At 43.7% G+C, this 20661-nt stretch overlaps 1 protein-coding gene across 1 annotated transcript in view; it reads right to left on the reverse strand.

Annotated features, from left to right (window-relative positions):
• LOC124593946 (farnesol dehydrogenase-like) overlaps nt 1-20661 on the reverse strand; it is a 56391-nt gene that overhangs the window by 18834 nt on the left and 16896 nt on the right. Inside the window, exons 4-5 of the mRNA XM_047132295.1 lie at nt 3956-4078; nt 3743-3872 (exon numbers count right to left, since the gene is read on the reverse strand). Of these exons, the coding sequence (XP_046988251.1) occupies nt 3743-3872; nt 3956-4078 (253 nt within the window). The remainder of the gene's footprint in view (nt 1-3742; nt 3873-3955; nt 4079-20661) is intronic.

Genomic DNA, 20661 nt, shown 5'->3' on the forward strand with positions numbered 1-20661 from the left:
CTAGAGAGAAAGGATAACTGTGTGATGGGCATGAAAGATAGTTGGACGTAGCATGGAACCAGGTAACTTGATGGTAGGTGATCCAAGAGGGTTATTAACAAGGAGATAAGAAAAGATTAAAACGACGACTTCACGAACATAGTCGAGAAAAGCTGAAGACCATAACACACGACAAGTTAGGAAGACACCTTTACACAGCAATGGATGCCAGATTGGAGGGGGGAGGGATGAATATTATGATGAGACTGCTGCAGATACCTCGCAATGAAAAGGTGCCAACGCCACGAATACTGGAAACGATGATGTCTCAACCCTCTGCGCTAAAATCCGCATATTTTTCTTTCTTGTTTCGGCAGCAGAGATTATCTATCAAATTTCATCAATGTGCAAGTGGCCTCCCGTTCGAGTGAAAGTTGGAGGTACCAAACATGGTGAATATTGGAGAAAAATAAGCATTACACAGACCTGCGCTTTTTAAACACCAAGAAAGTTTTATACATGAATGACAATGTGTAAATTTATAAGACCTGTGCACAGATGCCGTTAATCATTATAGCGACAGAGATGGTAGTTACAGGCTTTTTTTCAGCCAAAGGCAGTGCGAAAGTAGAACTGTATGGTTCACATAATGATCCACATTGAAAACTACACCCCTGCCCCCTGCCCTTTACACAAACCATGTACCTTGCCGAGGTGAGGTGGCTTGTGTGCTTTAATCATACAGATAGCTGTACCGCAGGTACAATCACTATGGAAGAGTGTTTGCAGACAGTCCAGACAAACGTGTCGTTGCTGAAGAGGGGCGGCAGTCTCTTCAGACGTTGCAGGGGCAACAGCCAGGATGATCGACTGAGATGAGCTTTTTACATTAGCCAACTTGGTCATGCTGTGTTGGTACTGCGAAAAACTGAAAGCAAGCTGAAACTACAGCCTGATCTCAAGCAGCCTACTCTCTGGCTTAGTGATGACGATATCACCTTGGATACAATAATCCTGAGGTAAAATATTGTATTAATCGAAGTTCTGGGCGTGACTTCTCTGGACGACGTTGTCATCAGGGGAAACAAAACTCATTCTACACATTGGAGCATGGAATGTTGGAGGATGTGTATTAGAGAGCATAAAAATAGAAATGGATATGTTGAAGTTGGAGATAATGAGAATGACTGAATTACAGTTCCAGGAAGAATGGTACTTCTGGTCAGGTAAGTATGCGGTGATCAAAACAAAATCAAATAGAGGTAGTACAGTAGAAGATCTAATAATGAATTAGAAAACAGGAATGCAGTAAGCTATTACGACCAGCGTATTGAATGCTTTGTACTAGCCAAAATGGACACGAAGCCAACACCAACCACAGTAGCAGAAATTATCAAATCTTCGTACATCAATATTTAAATTGGTCGATGGTGGGACACACCTGGTATAATTTTTATTAAAAATGAAACTCCTCCAGCTGTATCTAAGATTTTATATTTATTGGGCCACTACTTTCGACGTTGCGTCAACGCCATCTTCAGGCCCGTACACTTTGATGAAATCAATTGTGCGTGGCTCAGTACTAGAAGTCCGCGGTGAGAACAACACGTGCTCCACATGGATGGCGAGCAGTAACTGGTGTCTGACACTAGTTACTGCACGTGTTGGTCGCACCGCGGACTTCTAGTACGGGGCTGAAGATGGCGTTGATGCAACGTCGAAACTAGTAGCCAAATAAATATAAAATCTTAAGTACAGCTGGAGGAGTTTCATTTATAATAAAAATTATACTAGCTGGTTCAAATGGCTCTAAGCACTATGGGACGAAACATCTGAGGACATCAGCCCCTAGAACTTAGAACTACTTAAACCTAACTAACGTAATGACGTCACACACATCCATGCCCGAGGCAGGATTCGAACCTGCGACTGTAGCAGCAGCGTGGATCCGGACTGAAGCGCCTAGAACCGATCGGCCACAGCGGCCGGCTCACACATTATCCTAACCAAAATAGACACGAAGGGAACATCCCCTAAGTAGTGAGAACTAGCTCCAAACATCACGAAACGGTTGAAACAATATGCGATGAGATAAAAGAAGTTATTCAGACTGATAAGGAAAATGAAAATATAATTGTGATTGGAGATTGGAAGTCTATAGTATCAAACAGAAGATAACGAAAAATAGTAGGAGAACGAGAATGAAAGTGGAAGTTGCCTGGTAGAGTAGCCGGTCGGGGTGGCCGAGCGGTTCTAGGCGTGACAGTCTGGAACCACGCGACCGCTACGGTCGCAGGTTCGAATCCTGCCTTGGGCATGGATGTGTGTGACGTCCTTAGGTTAGTTAGGTTTAAGTACTTCTAAGTTCTAGGGCACTGATGACCTCATCAGTTAAGTCCCACAGTGCTCAGAGCCAGCCTGGTAGAATTTTGCTCGGAGCACAAATCGGCCATAGCTAATGCTTGAAGAAAACGTTCTTCGGTTTTTAGCGGCGTCAAGAGTTCAAAATTACACGAGCTTTCGGCCAAGCGCTCCTTGGCCATTGTGAAGTACATGACTGCCAGTGGGCTGACGGTACGTCCTGATACACCCTAGCTGCCGGCTGTGACGTCACTGGTGCCTGCGGCATCGCCATATATATCCATACGCTGACTCGGCACTCGGTGTACTCGCTTCAACCGCGCGATCGCCTGTATCCCAAGTTGCGCTGAGCTGCAAGCCTTCGTCTCTATCAAGGATGTTATCGGTGACGTATTTCAATGGCTTCTTCTGTTACACAGTCCCAGGACTTGTTAGTGCAAGCCACGAGAGAGGTTTCGTGAAATTTGATCCGGTGACCGTTTTGTAAAGCATGCTTATTAAATCGACTTTCTCGGAGTAGTGCAGGCGATAAAAGCTCGCATGCTCCTTCCTGCGTTGTTCCATAGTGCGTAGTGTTTGTCCGATGTAAGACTGCCCACTATAGCAAGTTTTCTTGTAGGCCCCATGTGTTCTGAGACGTGCTGCGTCTTTAACTAGTCTCCGAAATTGCCAGATTTTTGTCAGATATCTGAAATCGATTTGATCTTGTATTTTTTTAGCAGGCAGCTTATCTTGCGCGACACGAGGCGAGGAAGAAATCTTATGGGACTTAACTGCTAAGGTCATCAGTCCCTAAGCTTACACACTACGTAACCTAAATTATCCTAAGGACAAACACACACACCCATGCCCGAGGGAGGACTCGAACCTCCGCCGGGGCCACGAGGAAGAGTAATGCATTGTCTTCTCCTACCTCCGTGGTTAACTGGATGTTACTGTTAGCACCGGTGAAATTATCTAAGAACTCGTAGAGGTTGTCACATGGGGACAAGTGACGAAAATGTCGTCATTGTAATCGAAAAAAACAACTAGGCTTTAATAGCACTGTGTCTAAGGCAATATCCTCAAAATTCTCCATGAAGGGATTTGCAACAGCTGGAGTTTACAAGGCTTCCCATGGCAACATCATCGGACTGATCGTAATACTGATCGTTGTACAGAAAATAAGAAAAAGAGACAGTTCACTGTCGTTCGTCGATGTCCTCGTCATTCATAGCAGATGATACGGAAGCTTATAGAGATTTGTTTTTCCCTCGTTCTATTTACGAGTGGGTCAGAAAGTTGTATAATGATCTGCAGTAGTATAACTGCTTGTGAAATATACATGTAGACACCAGGCGGAGCAGCAGAGAACTGGAGTTTAGTGCTTCAGCAGAGATGCTAGGTTGGTGGGAGTACTCACGGTGACCCTCATGCTGGAGTCCCGCTGGAGGAACTCGCGGCGGAGGCCCTCGGACAGCACCCTGACCGCGTGCTTGGTGCCGTAGTAGAAGGCGCCCTCCGACATGAGGGGTAGCCAGTGGCCCGCCACGCTGCAAGCACACAGCAGACAATAAGTAATGAGGCAATGATCAGCGTGAGCAGCAAGCGGTGGGAGAAGGCAGGCGAGCGTCACCTGCCGATGTTGACGATGTGGCCGTCGTCGATGCCCTTGGTGCGCATCAGGTTAACGGCCTCCCTGGTGCACAGCGTCAGACCCAGCACGTTCACCTCCAGCATGCGGCGGAACTCCTCCGTGCTGCCCTCTGCACACACACAGACACACATACAAGCTTTACCCATTGTAAGCCTGGTCTGACACAATAGTCTCCCCACAGTGCACTGATGACCCGAAACATCTTGACTATCGTGTTTAATAATCTACTGGTCCAAGTTTGGAACGAAATACATATCCGATTCTGCGTCGAATGAATTCATCAAGTCCTTGATAGGTTTGTGGACGCCAGATCTCTACGCCCAGGTCACGCCAGTTACGAGCCAGTGGATTTTGGGCCAAAAGTGGCACCTAATAGCTTCCCAGATGTGCTTCACAGCGTTCAGATCATGCGAATTTGGTAGCCATCACTGTGAGTCGACTATCATGCTCCTTGAACCAATGTAGCACAATTCTGGCCTTTTCACAAGGAACTCTATCTTACTGGAATATGCCGTCTCCATCGGTAGCAAACTAAACATGAAGGGATACACGGGGCCCACATCAACGATCATGCAGTCGACTGTGGTTACCACCACAGGTCCCACGTAAGACCCATCGAGTGTCTCCCATAGCATAATGCTGTCCCCCACTTGCATCCGTCCTCGGCAAGGTTTATGTTTCCAGTAGCCGTTTACCTGGATCACGGCCTAGCCAGACACGACTGACGACCTGCTGTAACGACAAAACTGATTCACCATACCATTTTGTTTGTCCAATAGTAAGATAACGGGAGTTGTTATCAAAATCTGTGTCTCGTGATAGCTGCTCGATATTGTTTGTCAGTGCCATTGGAATGTTTGAGCGTGTCTATTCGTGATGTAGTAGTGTCCTGTACGATTACGACGTTGTGTATAGTAAAGGTGTTGTTTATTCGACATTTGAGTCTGCCGTCTCGTCAATGTTTATGATTGCTGCAGTACTAATTATTCAAGGGTTGATCTGTCTTCAATTTGTCTTTTAAGAGTGCAACAACGGTACGCCTTAGACTTCGAGTATTTGCCAGGCGCTCCACAACGACTGGAATCTTCTGAAAACTAATAGCGATCCACAGTCATAACATCGACTGTAAAATTAAAACTACCAAATTCAAGCTGTAGTGGTCGATTGGTTGGCTGAAGCAATTTTGCGCGGCAGGAAGCCATACATCAGCGGCATAGCGACGCTGGTACAAAAAATGGTTCAAATGGCTCTGAGCACTATGGGACTTAACATCTGTGGTCATAAGTCCCCTCGAACTCAGAACTACTTAAACCAAACTAACCTAAGGACATCACACACATCCATGCCCGAGGCGACCGTAGCAGTCGCGCGGTTCCGGACTTAGCGCCTAGTCGCTGGTACAGTACGACCCGTTGTCGTCGTGATTTCGATCTTGAGTATCGCCAATTGGCACGTTAGAATCCAGGTTCTGTTTGTTAGAAAATAATGGCCTCATTTTGGGTCGCCGCAGACAGGGAGGCGCCGCATCACAGTGACTGCATTCACGACGGCCGAGGTGGCCGAGCGGTTCTAGGCGCTACGGTCTGGAACCGCGCTACCGCTACGGTCGCAGGTTCGAATCCAGCCTCGGGCATGGATGTGTGTGATGTCCTTAGGTTAGTTAGGTTGAAGTAGTTGTAAGTTCAAGGGGACTAATGACCTCGGAAGTTAAGTCCCATAGTGCTAAGAGCCATTTGAACCATTTGACTGCAGTCACACAAGATATATAACACCAACTCGAGGCCTTATGGTGTGGGGTGCAATTGGTTACAACCACAAATCACAGTCGCCGCGTGTCCAGGGTAGCGTGACCAGTTTCACCTACGTGAATGACATCCTGCGACCCACAGCCGAACCCATTCTGCAGCTGCCATTTATCAGCAAGAGAATGCACGACCACATGTTGCTGCGCGTACATGTGCCTTCTTGCTGCCGCAGGATGTCAGCCTTTTGTCCTGGCCCTCCAGATCACCAAACTTGTCGTCAATCTAAAATACGTGGGATATGGTGAAATGACGGGGGCAGTGCTGTGACCCAACGCCAACCACGACAGATGAACGTTGGAACCAGACGAAATGCAGCATGGATGGCTATACCACAGGACGCCATTCGCGCCTTCACACGTGCCAATGCCATCACGCATGGAACAAGTTTTCAGGACCCATGGAGAATCCTGTGTCACCTAGGCTACCCGAACCAAGGTGATTGGAAAGCTAATCATTTCTACAGAACATACTGATGTACATGTCCTGTGAATATGAGTGTCCTGTCTCTATTCGTTTAAGGTGCTCTGTTTTCTTCTGAAGGTGGGGGCATAAGGGGGAACTTTATAAACAGTGTGACGGGGTTGTTATGGTTTCATTTCTGTCGCCCGTAGCAGCTGACATTTTTGTGGGCTATGTCGAACAACAGGCATTAAGTAATGTGGAATTAAAAATATCTTGCTGATTACGCTGTGTGGATGATTCGATCGTTCTTGGCTACACACCAGGGAAGATCTACATAGCTTCCACTGTTTTCTGAACATTAATCGTAAAATTAGCTTGACCACGGATGTGGAGAGCGAGGTCAGATGTTTTGATCTTCAGAAGATCTGACAACAGGCAGCCGAAACGCCTCTTCGCACCACTTCTCAGCCCATAAGCAATCTGCTATGAGCACTCTGTACTCGCGAGCACTGCTCGTCACTGACGGTAAGAGCTTTTGAACAGAGCTAGAATTTCTTATAGAAACATTGATGAGATGACTAACGGCTATGGTGAACTTTCCATAAACAGGGCCTTTAAAAGGAGCTTTAATAATAATAATAATAATGTAAACAAGGAGTACGAGTAACTTAATAACAAAAATGTAAAGAAGGAGTACGAGTAACTTCCGGCATATTGTTTAAGATTTGTCTCTAAAACAACCAATCGTATAGATAGAGCCCAATGAAAGAATTGTTTGTGGACTATGTATTCAGTCAACACCAGATAAAAGACTTCTTCGGCCCCTCAACGGACGTGGCTGACTGCCCCACACACGGCATATTCATCTACGTCAGTTTTCCGTTTATCCTCAGGAGTCGGCCAATTCAGCTCCTTCAACATCTCTGTCGCTCTTTCCCGTGGGTCAATCAAACCTAACAAACATATGACCATTTGTGTTGCCCATCTCTATACACACTCGACATTTCATATAATCCCATTTGATATGGATTCCACACACTCCAGCAGTATTCCAGGATGGGTCGCATGAGTGATTTGTAAGCAATCTCCTTTGTAGATGGATCGAGATTTGCTAGTTTTTTTACGAATAGAACGAAATCTGTTACCTAGTTTACTACAGCGGATCCCATTCCCTGTCCCTTCGAAGTGTTACACCCACCTATTTTTATGAGTTTACCGATTCCAGCTGCGACTCAGTGCTATTTTATTCATACGTTTCTTTGTTGTTGTATTTTTTTTTCGTTTTGTGAAGTGCGCAGTTTTACGTTTCTGAATATTTACATCAGGCTGTCAATGTTTGTAATTCTTTGAAATCTTATCAAAATGTTACCGAACGTTTGTGCAGCTTCGTTCAGACTGTGCTTCACTGAAGACAACTGCCGCGCGGAGTGGCCAGCGGTTTGAGACGCCATGTCAATGATTGCGTGGCCCCTCCCACCGGAGGTTCTCGTCTTCCCTCGAGCGAGAGCGTGTATGTTGTTCTTAGCATAAGTTACTTTAAGTAGTGTGTAAGTATAGGGACCAATGACGTCAGCAGTTTGGTCCCTTAGGAATTCATACACATTTGAACATTTTTTTAAAGACAACTGCGCCATCTGCGAGAAGTTAGCATTGTACCCAAGGTCATTAACATGCAACATCAACAGCAAAGGCCCTAACACAGTACGCTGGAATACGCCCAAAGTATATTCTACTTATGTCGATGAGTCTCCGCCGGCCGTTGTGGCCGAGCGGTTCTAGGCACTTCAGTCTGGAACCACGCGACCACTACGGTCGCTGGTTCAAATCTTGCCTCGGACATGGATGTGTGTGATGTCCTTAGGTTAGTTAGGTTTAAGTAGTTCTAAGTTCTAGGGGCTGTTGACCTCAGATGTTAAGTCCCATAGTGCTCAGAGCCATTTGAACCATACGATGACTGTGCTCCAACCATGCTGCGTCCTTCTTACAAAGAAATCCTCACTTCTGTTCCAAATTTCGTCTGATATGCCATACGATGGTACTTCTGATAACAAATGGAAGTGAGCTACTGGCAAGGAGAGGTCACCAGCGATGGGATCGACTTTTTGAAGCTATCTATACTGTTATGTAGGTTAAGATCCCAGGTATCACACACTACAGCAATTCACCCTGATCGGGCCTCGTTTGCGAGTAACTGATGAAAACTTACTTTGGAATTTTGTCTGTCACTCAACAGCGTTAAAAAAGGTGCACTGAATAGTGCTGTAGTGTCGTGTAATGGACAGGATAATGGCTTCACATACAGGAAGTTGTGAATACGAATCTCGTGAGGAGCAGTGAACTTTTTTTTTATTTTACTTGCATATCTTTATAGACATGACTTTCACCATCATTTCATTCAATTAATTGACTTAACTGCAATTTTTATTTCCATTCCTTTGTCACATAATTTTAATTATAATATCAACTTATTCATTTGCTCTCATTTTTCTTCCTATCATTCATTTTCCACCTGAAATTTTTGATTAACTTTATGTATTAATTTCAAATTAATTTCTTTTGTTATCTCGTCCTGGTTTTTCTGTGCACATTATTGCGTTCACTATATCTATTTCTCATTTTGCTTCAATTTCGTTTTACTTATACAATCTTCTTTCATTTAAACCTTCATCTGCGTTATTTTGTCCATAGTGCTATAGATTTTTAGGTAATGTTATAAATGTTAATATGATGATTACAGTGCAGAAAGAACTGCACATCTGATAACGAAAAATACATTTTTCACACCATTGCACAGTCAATATAAATAGATTATTTCGTGTTTTATTTTTTTAACTGGCAGATCGTAATTTTCAAATAATTTATAATAGATAAATATAATTAAATTCAAATTCACAAAAAATCCGTTTGGAAAAAGAATGACGTAAAGAAAAAATGAAACAAATGAATAGAAAGAAATTACATTTGAAACAATTAATAGAATAAAAAAACGATCAAAGTCATATCGATAAAGATTTTACAATAAAAAAATTACTGCTCCTGACGAGATTCGAGCCCACAACCTCCTGCATAAAAAAAAGCTACTATTCTATCTACTACACCATAACACCACTGTTGGAATTGTGTCATTTTCAAAGTCATTGACCATCACGCAAAATTCTGATTTTTTTTTTTTAAATTAGTCGCAAACGAGAGCACACTAGGATAAATGGCTGAAGGGTTTGATACCTGGTATCTTAACCTACATCACCGTATAGATGGTTACAAAAAGTCGATCCCACCGCTGGGGACCTCTCCTTGTGAGTCAAATGCTTTTCGGAAATCGACTAATACTGCATGCACTTCACTGCCTTGAGCCATGGATTTCGGGATGTCATGTGAGAAAACCGCAAGTTATGTTTCATGTGATCGGTGTTTTCGAAATTCAGGCTGGTTAGCATGGAGGAGGTCGTTCCGCTCGAAAAGTGTATTAAGTGACATGTTTCTCGGGCAAAGCATACATCGGCGAAACTGGAAAGATAGTAAAAGAACGCGTTAAAGAAGACGTAAACCAGTTTAATGTCAGAGGTAGCGGAGGACCAAGAAGAGTGTAAGAGGTTACGGATTTTAAGTACGTACGCGCGCTGGACGCATAAAGTAGTACTTACAGAAGTAAAGTCCTTGGAACAGTCCAAATATCGAAGAATGAGTGTAATAGCACCGTCTTCGTGACTATGCGCTGTCAGTACATAAACACACAGCCACGGCGAGAGAGGAAAGTAAACAGCTACCAGGAAGCAATGGAGGCGGCACAACAATAGTATTTTGGTCTCCTCCCCTCTTGGTCAGTGAGTGATTTCAGCATTTACCCAATGACGACGGTGCACGATTAGCAACTGGGAGATTTTTACCCAGTAACTCCACTTCTCCAATAAAGGCCCGGAAAATAGCCTTTTATAAGTAACCACGATGATGTCTCTCAAAAGCGTTCGGCTATCCTGGGACACCAATGTAATACTCAATATAGGTTCCAGCAGAGGGGTCGAAGCGTCGATTAGTGAAGAAATCTGAAAAGGAACGTGCTGCGGTCAAACGACTCAAAGTTTTATCATCAAGAACAGCTGTGAGCAAAACCTGGAGACTTAAGTGAATAACTTCTTGTTATAAAATGAGGAAGCAGGAATTGTTCCCTTAGTTGATAATACAAGCAACGTAATGATGTTACGTAGTGTTGCACAGAAACAAAGAGTGAATAAAAGAAATTATCTCAAAAAATATTGTTTAGTTTTCTGTTAAAGTTATATCACTTTCTTTAAAAAGAAGCATTACATTCAGCTGCATACAAGGATGGCAACAGAGCATATCAAAAGGGAACATGTAAATCAGATTTTTCTTTAGCCTTGCTTCCATAATTAGCCGTAACGTCAGAATTGCCTCTCTCGTCCCCTTACTTTTCCTAAAGCCAAACTGATCGTCACCTAGCGCATTCTCAATTTTCTTTTCCATTCTTCTGTACATTATTCTTGTAAGCAGCTTCGATGCATGAGCTGTTAAGCTGATTGTGCGATAATTCTCGCACTTGTCAGCTCTTGCCGTCTTCGGAATTGTGTGGATGATGCTTTTCCGAAAGTCAGATGGTATATCGCCAGACTCATATATTCTACACACCAACGTGAATAGTCGTTTTGTTGCCACTTCCCCCAATGATTTTAGAAATTCTGATGGAATGTTAGCTATCCCTTCTGCCTTATTTGACCGTAAGTCCTCCAAAGCTCTTTTAAATTCCGATTCTAATGCTGGATCCCCTATCTCTTCTAAATCGACTCCTGTTTCTTCTTCCATCACATCAGACAAATCTTCACCCTCATAGAGGCTTTCAATGTATTCTTTCCACCTATCTGCTCTCTCCTCTGCATTTAACAGTGGAATTCCCGTTGCTTTTAATGTCACCAAAGGTTGTTTTGACTTTCCTGTATGCTGAATCTGTCCTTCCGACAATCATATCTTTTTCGATGTCTTCACATTTTTCCTGCAGCCATTTCGTCTTAGCTTCCCTGCACTTCCTATTTATTTCATTCCTCAGCGACTTGTATTTCTGTATTCCTGATTTTCCCGGAACATGTTTGTACTTCCTCCTTTCATCAATCAACTGAAGTATTTCTTCTGTTACCCATGGTTTCTTCGCAGCTACCTTCTTTGTACCTATGTTTTCCTTCCCAACTTCTGCGCTGGCCCTTTTTAGAGATGTCCATTCCTCTTCAACTGTACTGCCTACTGCGCTATTCCTTATTGCTGTATCTATAGCGTTAGAGAACTTCAAACGTATCTCGTCATTCCTTAGTACTTCCGTATCCCACTTCTTTGCGTATTGATTCTTCCTGACTAATGTCTTGAACTTCAGCCTACTCTTCATCACTACTATATTGTGATCTGAGTCTGTATCTGCTCCTTGGTACGCCTTACAATCCAGTATCTGATTTCGGAATCTCTGTCTGACCATGATGTAATCTAATTGAAATCTCCCCGTATCTCCCGGCCTTTTCCAAGTATGCCTCCTTTTCTTGTGATTCTTGAACAGGGTAATCGCTATTACTAGCTGAAACTTGTTACAGAACTCAATTAGTCTTTCTCCTCTTTCATTCATTGTCCCAAGCCCATATTCTCCTGTAACCTTTTCTTCTACTCCTTCCCCTAAAACTGCATTCCAGACCCCCATGACTATTACATTTTCGTCCCCCTTTACATACTGCATTACCCTTTCAATATCCTCATACACTTTCTCTATCTGTTCATCTTCAGCTTGCGACGTCGGCATGTATACCTGAACTATCGTTGTCGGTGTTGGTCTGCTGTCGATTCTGATTAGAACAACCCGGTCACTGAACTGGTCACAGTAACACACCCTCCGCCCTACCTTCCTATTCATAACGAATCCTACACCTGTTATACCATTTTCTGCTGCTGTTGATATTACCCGATGCTCATCTGACCAGAAATCCTTGTCTTCCTTCCACTTCACTTCACTGACCCCTACTATATCTAGATTGAGCCTTTGCATTTCCCTTTTCAGATTTTCTAGTTTCCCTACCACGTTCAAGCTTCTTACTCGTAGAACGTTATCCTTTCGTTGATTATTCAATCATTTTCTCATGGTAACCTCCCTCTTGGCAGTCCCCTCCCGGAGATCCGAATGGGGGACTATTCCGGAATCTTTTGCCAATGGAGAGATCATCATGACACTTCTTCAAATACAGGCCACATGTCCTGTGGATACACGTTACGTGTCTTTAATGCAGTGGTTTCCATTGCCTTCTGCATCCTCATGTCATTGATCATTGCTGATTCTTCCGCCTTTAGGGGCTATTTCCCACCCCTAGGACAAGAGAGTGCCCTGAACCTCTATCCGCTCCTCCGCCCTCTTTGACAAGGCAGAATGAGGCTGACTTCTTATGCCGGAAGTCTTCGGCCGCCAATGCTGATTATTTATCAAAATTTAGGCAGTGGCGGGGATCGAACCCGGGACCGAAGACGTTTTGATTATGAATCAAAGACACTTTCATAGGATTTGTCGACCTGGAAAAAGCGTTCGACAAAATAAAATGGTGCAAGCTGTTCGAAATTCTGAAAAAAGTGTGGGTAAGCTATAGGGAGAGACGGGTCATATACAATATGTACAACAACCAAGAGGTAATAATAAGAGTGGACGATCAAGAACGAAGTGCTCGTATTAAGAAGGGTGTAAGACAAGGCTGTAGCCTTTCGCCCCCACTCTTCAATCTGTACATCGAGGAAGCAATGATGGAAATAAAAGAAAGGTTCAGGAGTGGAATTAAAATACAAGGTGAAAGGATATCAATGATACGATCCGCTGATGACATTGCTATCCTGAGTGAAAGTGAAGAAGAATTAAATGATCTGCTGAACGGAATGAACAGTCTAATGAGTACACAGTATGGTTTGAGAGTAAATCGGAGAAAGACGAAGGTAATGAGAAGTAGTAGAAATGAGAACAGCGAGAAACTTAACATCAGGATTGATGGTCACGAAGCCAATGAAGTTAAGGAATTCTGCTACCTAGGCAGTAAAATAACCACTGACGGACGGGGCAAGGAGGACATCAAAAGCAGACTCGCTATGGCAAAAAAGGCATTTCTGGCCAAGAGAAGTCTACTAATATCAAATACTGGCCTTAATTTGAGGAAGAAATTTCTGAGGATGTACGTCTGGAGTACAGCATTGTATGGTAGTGAAACATGGACTGTGGGAAAACCGGAACAGAAGAGAATCGAAGCATTTGAAATGTGGTGCTATAGACGAATGTTGAAAATTAGGTGGACTGATAAGGTAAGGAATGAGGAGGTTCTACGCAGAATCGGAGAGGAAAGGAATATGTGGAAAACACTGATAAGAAGAAGGGACGGGATGATAGGACATCTGCTAAGACATGAGGGAATGACTTCCATGGTACTAGAGGGAGCTGTAGAGGGCAAAAACTGTAGAGGAAGACAGAGATTGGAATACGGCAAGCAAATAATTGGGGACGTAGGTTGCAAGTGCTACTCTGAGATGAAGAGCTTAGCACAGGAAAGGAATTCGTGGCGGGCCGCATCAAACCAGTCAGTAGACTGATGACAAAAAAAAAAGTAAGATACAGGAATATTAAATATTTCAACGTAACGTTGCAAAGCGACATCAGACGGAACGAGCACCTAACGTCGGTAGATGGGATGGTGAATTATCGTCTTCGGCTTACTGGGAGAATTTTAAGAAAGTGTAGTTCATGTATGAAAAAGACCTCGTATACAACACTGGTGCGACCCATTCTGGAGTCCTGCTCGATTGTCTGGCATAATATTAAGTTTGTTAGTTCGTTACATGCTCTGCGGTTCATTTTACATGATAGATCGTAATAATGTGGAACGAGTCATTTTACATTCACATTGCAAATTAATTTTCAAATATGGTTACATTGTGAAAAATTTCTAAGATTTTTCTTCTCTCTCTCAAATCAGATTGTTCAATATTCCTGCTTTTGCATGTCAATAATAACTCTTGCCGATTCTATAGCTCTCAGATATTTTTGTTGTGGAAAACGTCCTCCGTGTGACCTGATTTTTGTGACGAAATCACTTTGGGTACTTCCATTAACTTAAGTCGTCTTCAAGTATCGAAGTATTAACCAAACAGTCCGTCGCAATAGCTGAGTGGTCAGCGTGGTTGCCTGTCAGTCAGAGAATCATGGTTCGATTCCCGGGATTTTTCTTTGGTAGGAGTAATGGTACGAGGTACACTCAGGAACTATTTGACCGATTTGTAAAGGTACCAAGGTCAAGAAACCCAATAGTCAGGGGGAGGGCGGTGTGCTGATGAGATTCCCCTCCGTACTAGATTCGATGACGTCATTGGCAGAGAATGACAGCAATCAGGCGGTCCAGTTTGGCCTGTCTTGGACCAGAACGTGGAAGTTTACTTTTACTTTATTACGAACTACTCTATAGGTGGGACAAAAACACCTAACATAAAAAATAATTGATGGCATTGGCTACAATATTATGCAAGGTGTTATTAGAAAATTAGAATTAAAATGAATGAAAGTCCATATGACTATACTAGTCCTTTCAAAGATCCACTATCGGTTTCGCACCTTGAAGGTCCATCTTAATGTGTGTTTCTCTATAAAAGAATTACGTTCTTTGTATAATAAAAAATCATAGAAGATTTTTTTAAAAAAGCCTTAAACAACTTTCACCACAAATGCTATTCTGTATACGTACTGCTAAACGCCGTAATGTTAAACACACTGTTGTTTTGATTCGTTATGTCGTTATGAAAGACACGTAATTTGCCTAAATGTGCTTTACACCTACTTTCGGCGTTTCAAAGAGTCTGAAAACTATTTTGCTGTCAGCCAGAAAGCAAAGGGGAACATACTGACCATAATTTCCAGTCTGCAAGGCCACAATACTGTTTGTGATCACTGAATGAAAATGTTCCTACTCGTTATTTACTCAGCAGGATCAGGAGCCATTAATATAAATACAAAAGTTTATGAGGTTTAACTTTTTAATACACATATCAAAAAAAATTTTGCATCACCTCGGCCCCGAGATTTTCGGAACCTGTACAGAAAATAGGCTGGCTCTGAGCACTATGGGACTTACCAGCTGTGGTCATCAGTCCCCTAGAGCTTAGAACTACTTAAACCTAACTAACCTAAGGACATCACACACATCCATGCCCGAGGCAGGATTCGAACCTGCGACCGTAGCAGTGGCGCGGTTCCGGACTGCGCGCCTAGAACCGCGAGACCACCGCGGCCGGCACAGAAAATAGGAATAGAGATTAACATAAATATCATTTCCGCCCTTTTTATTGCTCATGAAATCCACCCATGTCCTAATCATCATCATTTCATCCCCATCGACGCGCAGGTCGCCGGAGTGGCGTCAAATCGAAAGACCTGCACCAGGCGAACGGTCTACCCGACGGGAGGCCCTAGCCACACGACATTTCCATGTTTTACCCATTGCATGTTGCACCACCATACAGCGAGACCTTCAAGGGTGGTGGTCTAGATTGCTGTACATGCCGGTACTTCCAATACCCAGTAGCACCTCCTCTTCCATTGATGCATGCCTGTATTCATCATGGCACACTGTCCACAAGTTTATCAAGGCACTGTTGGTCTAGATTGTCCCACTCCTCAACGTCGAATCGGCGTAGATCCCTCACAATGGTTGGTGGGTCACGTCTTCCATATACAGCCTTTTTCAATCCATCCCAGGCCGGAGAAAATGCTGGCCACTCTAGTCGAACGATGCCGTTATCCTGAAGGAAGTCATTCACAAGATGGGCACGATGGGAGCGCGAATTGTCGTCCATGAAGACGAATGCCTCGCCAATATGCTGCCGATGTGGTTGCACTAGCGGTCGGAGGATGCCATTCACGTATCGTACAGCCGTTACGGCGCCTTCCATCACCACCAGCGACGTACGTCGGCCCCGCATAATGCCACCCCAAAACAGTAGGGAACCTCCAATTTGCTGCACTCGCTGGACAGCGTGTCTAAGGCGTTCTTCCTGACAGGGTTGCCTCCAAACACGTCTCCGACGATTGTCTTGTTGAAGGCATATGCGACACTCATCGGTGAAGAGAACGTGATGCCAATCCTGAGCGGTCCATACGGCATTTTGTTGGGCCAATCTGTACCGCGATGCATGGTGTCATGGTTGGAAAGATGGACCTCGCCACGGATGTCGGGAGTGAAGTTGCGCATCATGCAGCCTATTGCGCACAGATTGAGTCGTAACACGACGTCCTGTGCCTGCACGAAAAACATTATTCATCATGATGGCGTTGCTGTCAGGGTTCCTCCGAGCCATAATCCGTAGGTAGCGGTCATCCACTGCAGCAGTAGGCCTTGGGCGGCCTGAGCGAGGCATGTCATCGACAGTTCCTGTCTCTCTGTATCTCCTCCATGTCCGAACAACATCGCTTTGGTTCACTCCGAGACGCCTGGACACTTCCCTTGTTGAGAGCCATTCCTGGCACAAAGTAACAATTCGGACGCGATCAAACGCGGTATTGACCGTTTAGGTGGAATGACTGGAACTGGAACTGATCGGCTGCCGGCCCCCCTCCGCCTGATAGGCGCTGCTCATGCATGGTTGTTTACATCTTTGGGTGGGTTTAGTGACATCTCTGAACAGTCAAAGGGACTGTATCAGTGATACAATATCCACAGTCAACATGTGTCTTCAGTTCTGGGGACTGGGGTGATACAAAACTTTGTTGATGCATGTATATTGTGTAAAACTTCAAAAGCAAAACATATAATAATATCCCTAATGATAATAATAATACACCTATCGGAATAAGCACTGTTAACAGTTCGGAGGGGGCCTCTACAGTAAGTTCCAGGTCAAATGGTCTATCGCCCTGACGTCTAATCACCAAAAGGGAGTTGCTCACCTTAAAAGTGGAAAATAATTTCGTCACTTGCGACACGGTTTCGTCAACATTGTGATGGGGGGGGGGGGGGGGGGGGGCACACAAACATTTACTGCCATGAAGTGTAAGCGGTCGAGGACAGTGTAGAGTCCTCACGAGTTCGCTTCCTATTTGTAGCGAAAACGCCCTCAAGTCTGCCCGGGTCTGATGTCCTCTGAAGCAATACGCACGCAGGAGTAGAACTGACGCGAAAAGATTGATATCTTTGTTCCAAGTGTCAAAAATGGGCCAAATGGCTCTACGCCCTACGGGACTTAACATCTTAGGTCATCAGTCCCCTAGACTTAGAACTAGTTAAACCTAACTAACCTAAGTACATCACACATATCCATGCCCGAGGCAGGATTCGAACCTGCGACAGTAGCAGCAGCGCGGTTCCGAAGTGAAGCGCCTAGAACCGCTTTTATTCATTTTGTTCGGTATTGTTCGTTGCGTTTGGTCTGGGTGAACGTCACAAGACATCCGTTCAAGGTGATCGTTGATTCCTTTACTCAGTTTTTTATTACAGAGGGCGAGCAGCCCTCTGATAGAACACGCTGAGCTACCGTGCTGGCAAACGCAGCATCTAATGGCCCCTACCTCGGACAGACATTAATTGACAGCTCTGTAGTTTAATAATTTACAATCTCAATTTTTATATAAAAAGAGCTAAGTTCGCTTAAGTTACTGAAAAAGCTTTAGCTCACTGCATTTAAACTTTGCTGGCTGGTGTTTTTAGTAAGGAACGGACAGTAAAACATGACCTCTGAACAACCTCTTTAAGTTTCCTTGTGATCATTGTTATTTACAATACAGTATTTAATCTTGGTACAGCTCTATTATTGCATGAATGAATTGAGTGCTGTAATTAGAACTTTCCATTACAAATACAGTGAATAGTCTACCATGAGTCCGCAGCTCGTGGTCTCGCGGTCGCGTTCGCGCTTCGAGAGCACATGGTTTTGGGTTCGATTCCTGGCGGGGTGAGGGATTTTCACATGCCTCGAAATGACTGGGTTTTGTGTTGTCCTCATTATTTCATCATCATTCATGAAAGTGGCGACATTGGTCTGAGCAAAGGTTGGAAATTTGTACGGGCGCTGATAACCGCGAAATTGAGCGCCTCAAACACCAAACACATAAGCTACCATGAAGATGGACGTTTTCGTTCCAAATTTGGTTTTTAGGAAATGACTCGAAAATTAATAGAGGTAGCTTATTGGTGTCACATAGTTAACGTTTTGCCGGCGGGGGTGGCCGAGCGGTTCTAGACGCTACTGTATGGACCCGCGCGACCGCTACGGCCGCAGGTTCGAATGTTGAATCGGGCATGGATGTTTGTGATGTCCTTAGGTTAGTTAGGTTTAAGTAGTTCTAAGTTCTAGGGGACTGATGACCTCAGAAGTTAAGTCCCATAGTGCTCAGAGCCATTTGAACCATTTTTAGTTAACGTTTTTGTATGAAACTAAGGCTACATATGAATTTTCATCTTTCTGACTCTAATGTTCAGCGCCTTCAATTTTTCATAAAAACGCGGATTTCGACCAAAACATTGCTCAGATCAAATTGAGACTTGTAACTTTTAATTGCGACATACACTTGCATATTCTGATCAATTTTTAGCTTTCTATTTTTATTATGCAGCGCCATTTATTTTTTCTTAAGATCGTATATCTTGCCTAACACATTCATTTCCACGTTGTGAGACTTAACAATGTTAACATTGATATACGTAAGCATAAGAAGTTAGGAAACGTTATTTTAAATTTAGTTTCACTCTTAGATAATGTTGCAATCCTTTGTATGTTAAACACAGGAGCGTTACGATGACGTGGTGCTGGTGGTAGTGAACTGGGGCTCAACACTTGAAGAAACTTTTGCTAGAAATACTATGTTATAGGCGCTGTTGATCATCGATTCTCATATTCATTACTTACAAGTGATCACTTCGTGCTTGATGAGAATTACCATGTTCCAAGTTGTTGCAGCTATAAACAATACTGAGTGATCCCTCAACGGCCATCATCAAACTAAAAGACTGTTAAACAGCGATGGTCGGCGTACTAAATAAAATCCATAAACCGAGTAAATATTGGTGTGGAAGTTCCTTTAAAGAAAGAATGCGGTCGATCAAGTGCCAGGAAAACATTCATTAAAGTAATTAAAATGATTAATCAAACGAACCGCAGTTGTAGGGGTCGATAGCTGCAGGCTTAGAAGTAGAATGTAAGTGGAAGTAGACCTTGGTAAGAGTGAATATGGATCTAGGAGTGCACCTAAGTGCGGTAGGAAGAACGTTTGATTAATAATTTTACAATAAACAGCTAATGAGCTCATATGGACTGTCGTTAATTTTAATTCTAAGTTGCTAATAACACCTAGCGTAATATCATGGTACGAAAGCTCCAGTTCTATGAATCATTTAATTTACTAATCACACAGGGACTTTCTGTAGGTGTATAAATAATATCGTATGGTCAGTCGACAAACCAAAACTCTTAGCACGTCCTGACAAGAGCTGGTACCTTCGGTTCTGAGCAGCTCACACCAGTGGTAAAACAACACACGATGACACAATTTTAGACTATTTGCTTCCTTCTCATTGTAATGATTTTACTTATAAACATTTCTGATTTTCTGTGATTACGTATATTTACAACATGTTGTTTCATATACAGGATGGTTCATTGATAATGACCGGGCCAAGTATCTCACGAAATAAGCATCAAACGAAAAAACTACAAAGAATGAAACTCGCCTAGCTTGAAGGGGGGAAACCAGATGGCGCTATGGCTGGCCCGCTAGATGGCGCTGCCATAGGTCAAATGGATGTCAACTGCGTTTTTTTTTTTTAAATAGGAACCCCCATTTTTATTACATATTCGTGTAGTACGTAAAGAAATATGAATGTTTTAGTTGGACCACTTTTTTCGCTTTGTGATAGATGGCGCTGTAATAGTCACAAAAGTATAAGTACGTGGTATCACGTAACATTCCGCCTGTGCGGACGGTATTTGCTTCGTGATACATTACCCGTGTGAAAATGGACCGTTTACCAATTGCAGAAAAGGTCTATATCGTGTTGATGTATGGCTATTCTGATTAAAATGCCCAACGGGCGGGCCGGCCGCGGTGGTCTAGCGGTTCTAGGCGCTCAGTCCGGAACCCCGCGACTGCTACGGTCGCAGGTTCGAATCCTGCCTCGGGCATGGATGTCTATGATGTCCTTAGGTTAGTTAGGTTTAAGTAGTTCTACGTTCTAGGGGACTGATGACCACAGATGTTTAGTCCCATAGTGCTCAGAGCCATTTGAACCCAACGGGCGTGTGCTACGTATTCTGGTCGGTATCCTGGACGACATCATCCAAGTGTCCGGACCGTTCGCCTGATAGCTACGTTATTTAAGGAAACAGAAAGTGTTCAGCCACATCTGAAACATTAATCACGACCTGCAACAAATGATGATGCCCAAGTAGGTGTTTTAGCTGCTGTCGCGGCTAATCCGCATATCA

Source organism: Schistocerca americana, chromosome 2, assembly GCF_021461395.2.
Source record: "Schistocerca americana isolate TAMUIC-IGC-003095 chromosome 2, iqSchAmer2.1, whole genome shotgun sequence".
Lineage (NCBI taxonomy): Eukaryota > Metazoa > Arthropoda > Insecta > Orthoptera > Acrididae > Schistocerca > Schistocerca americana.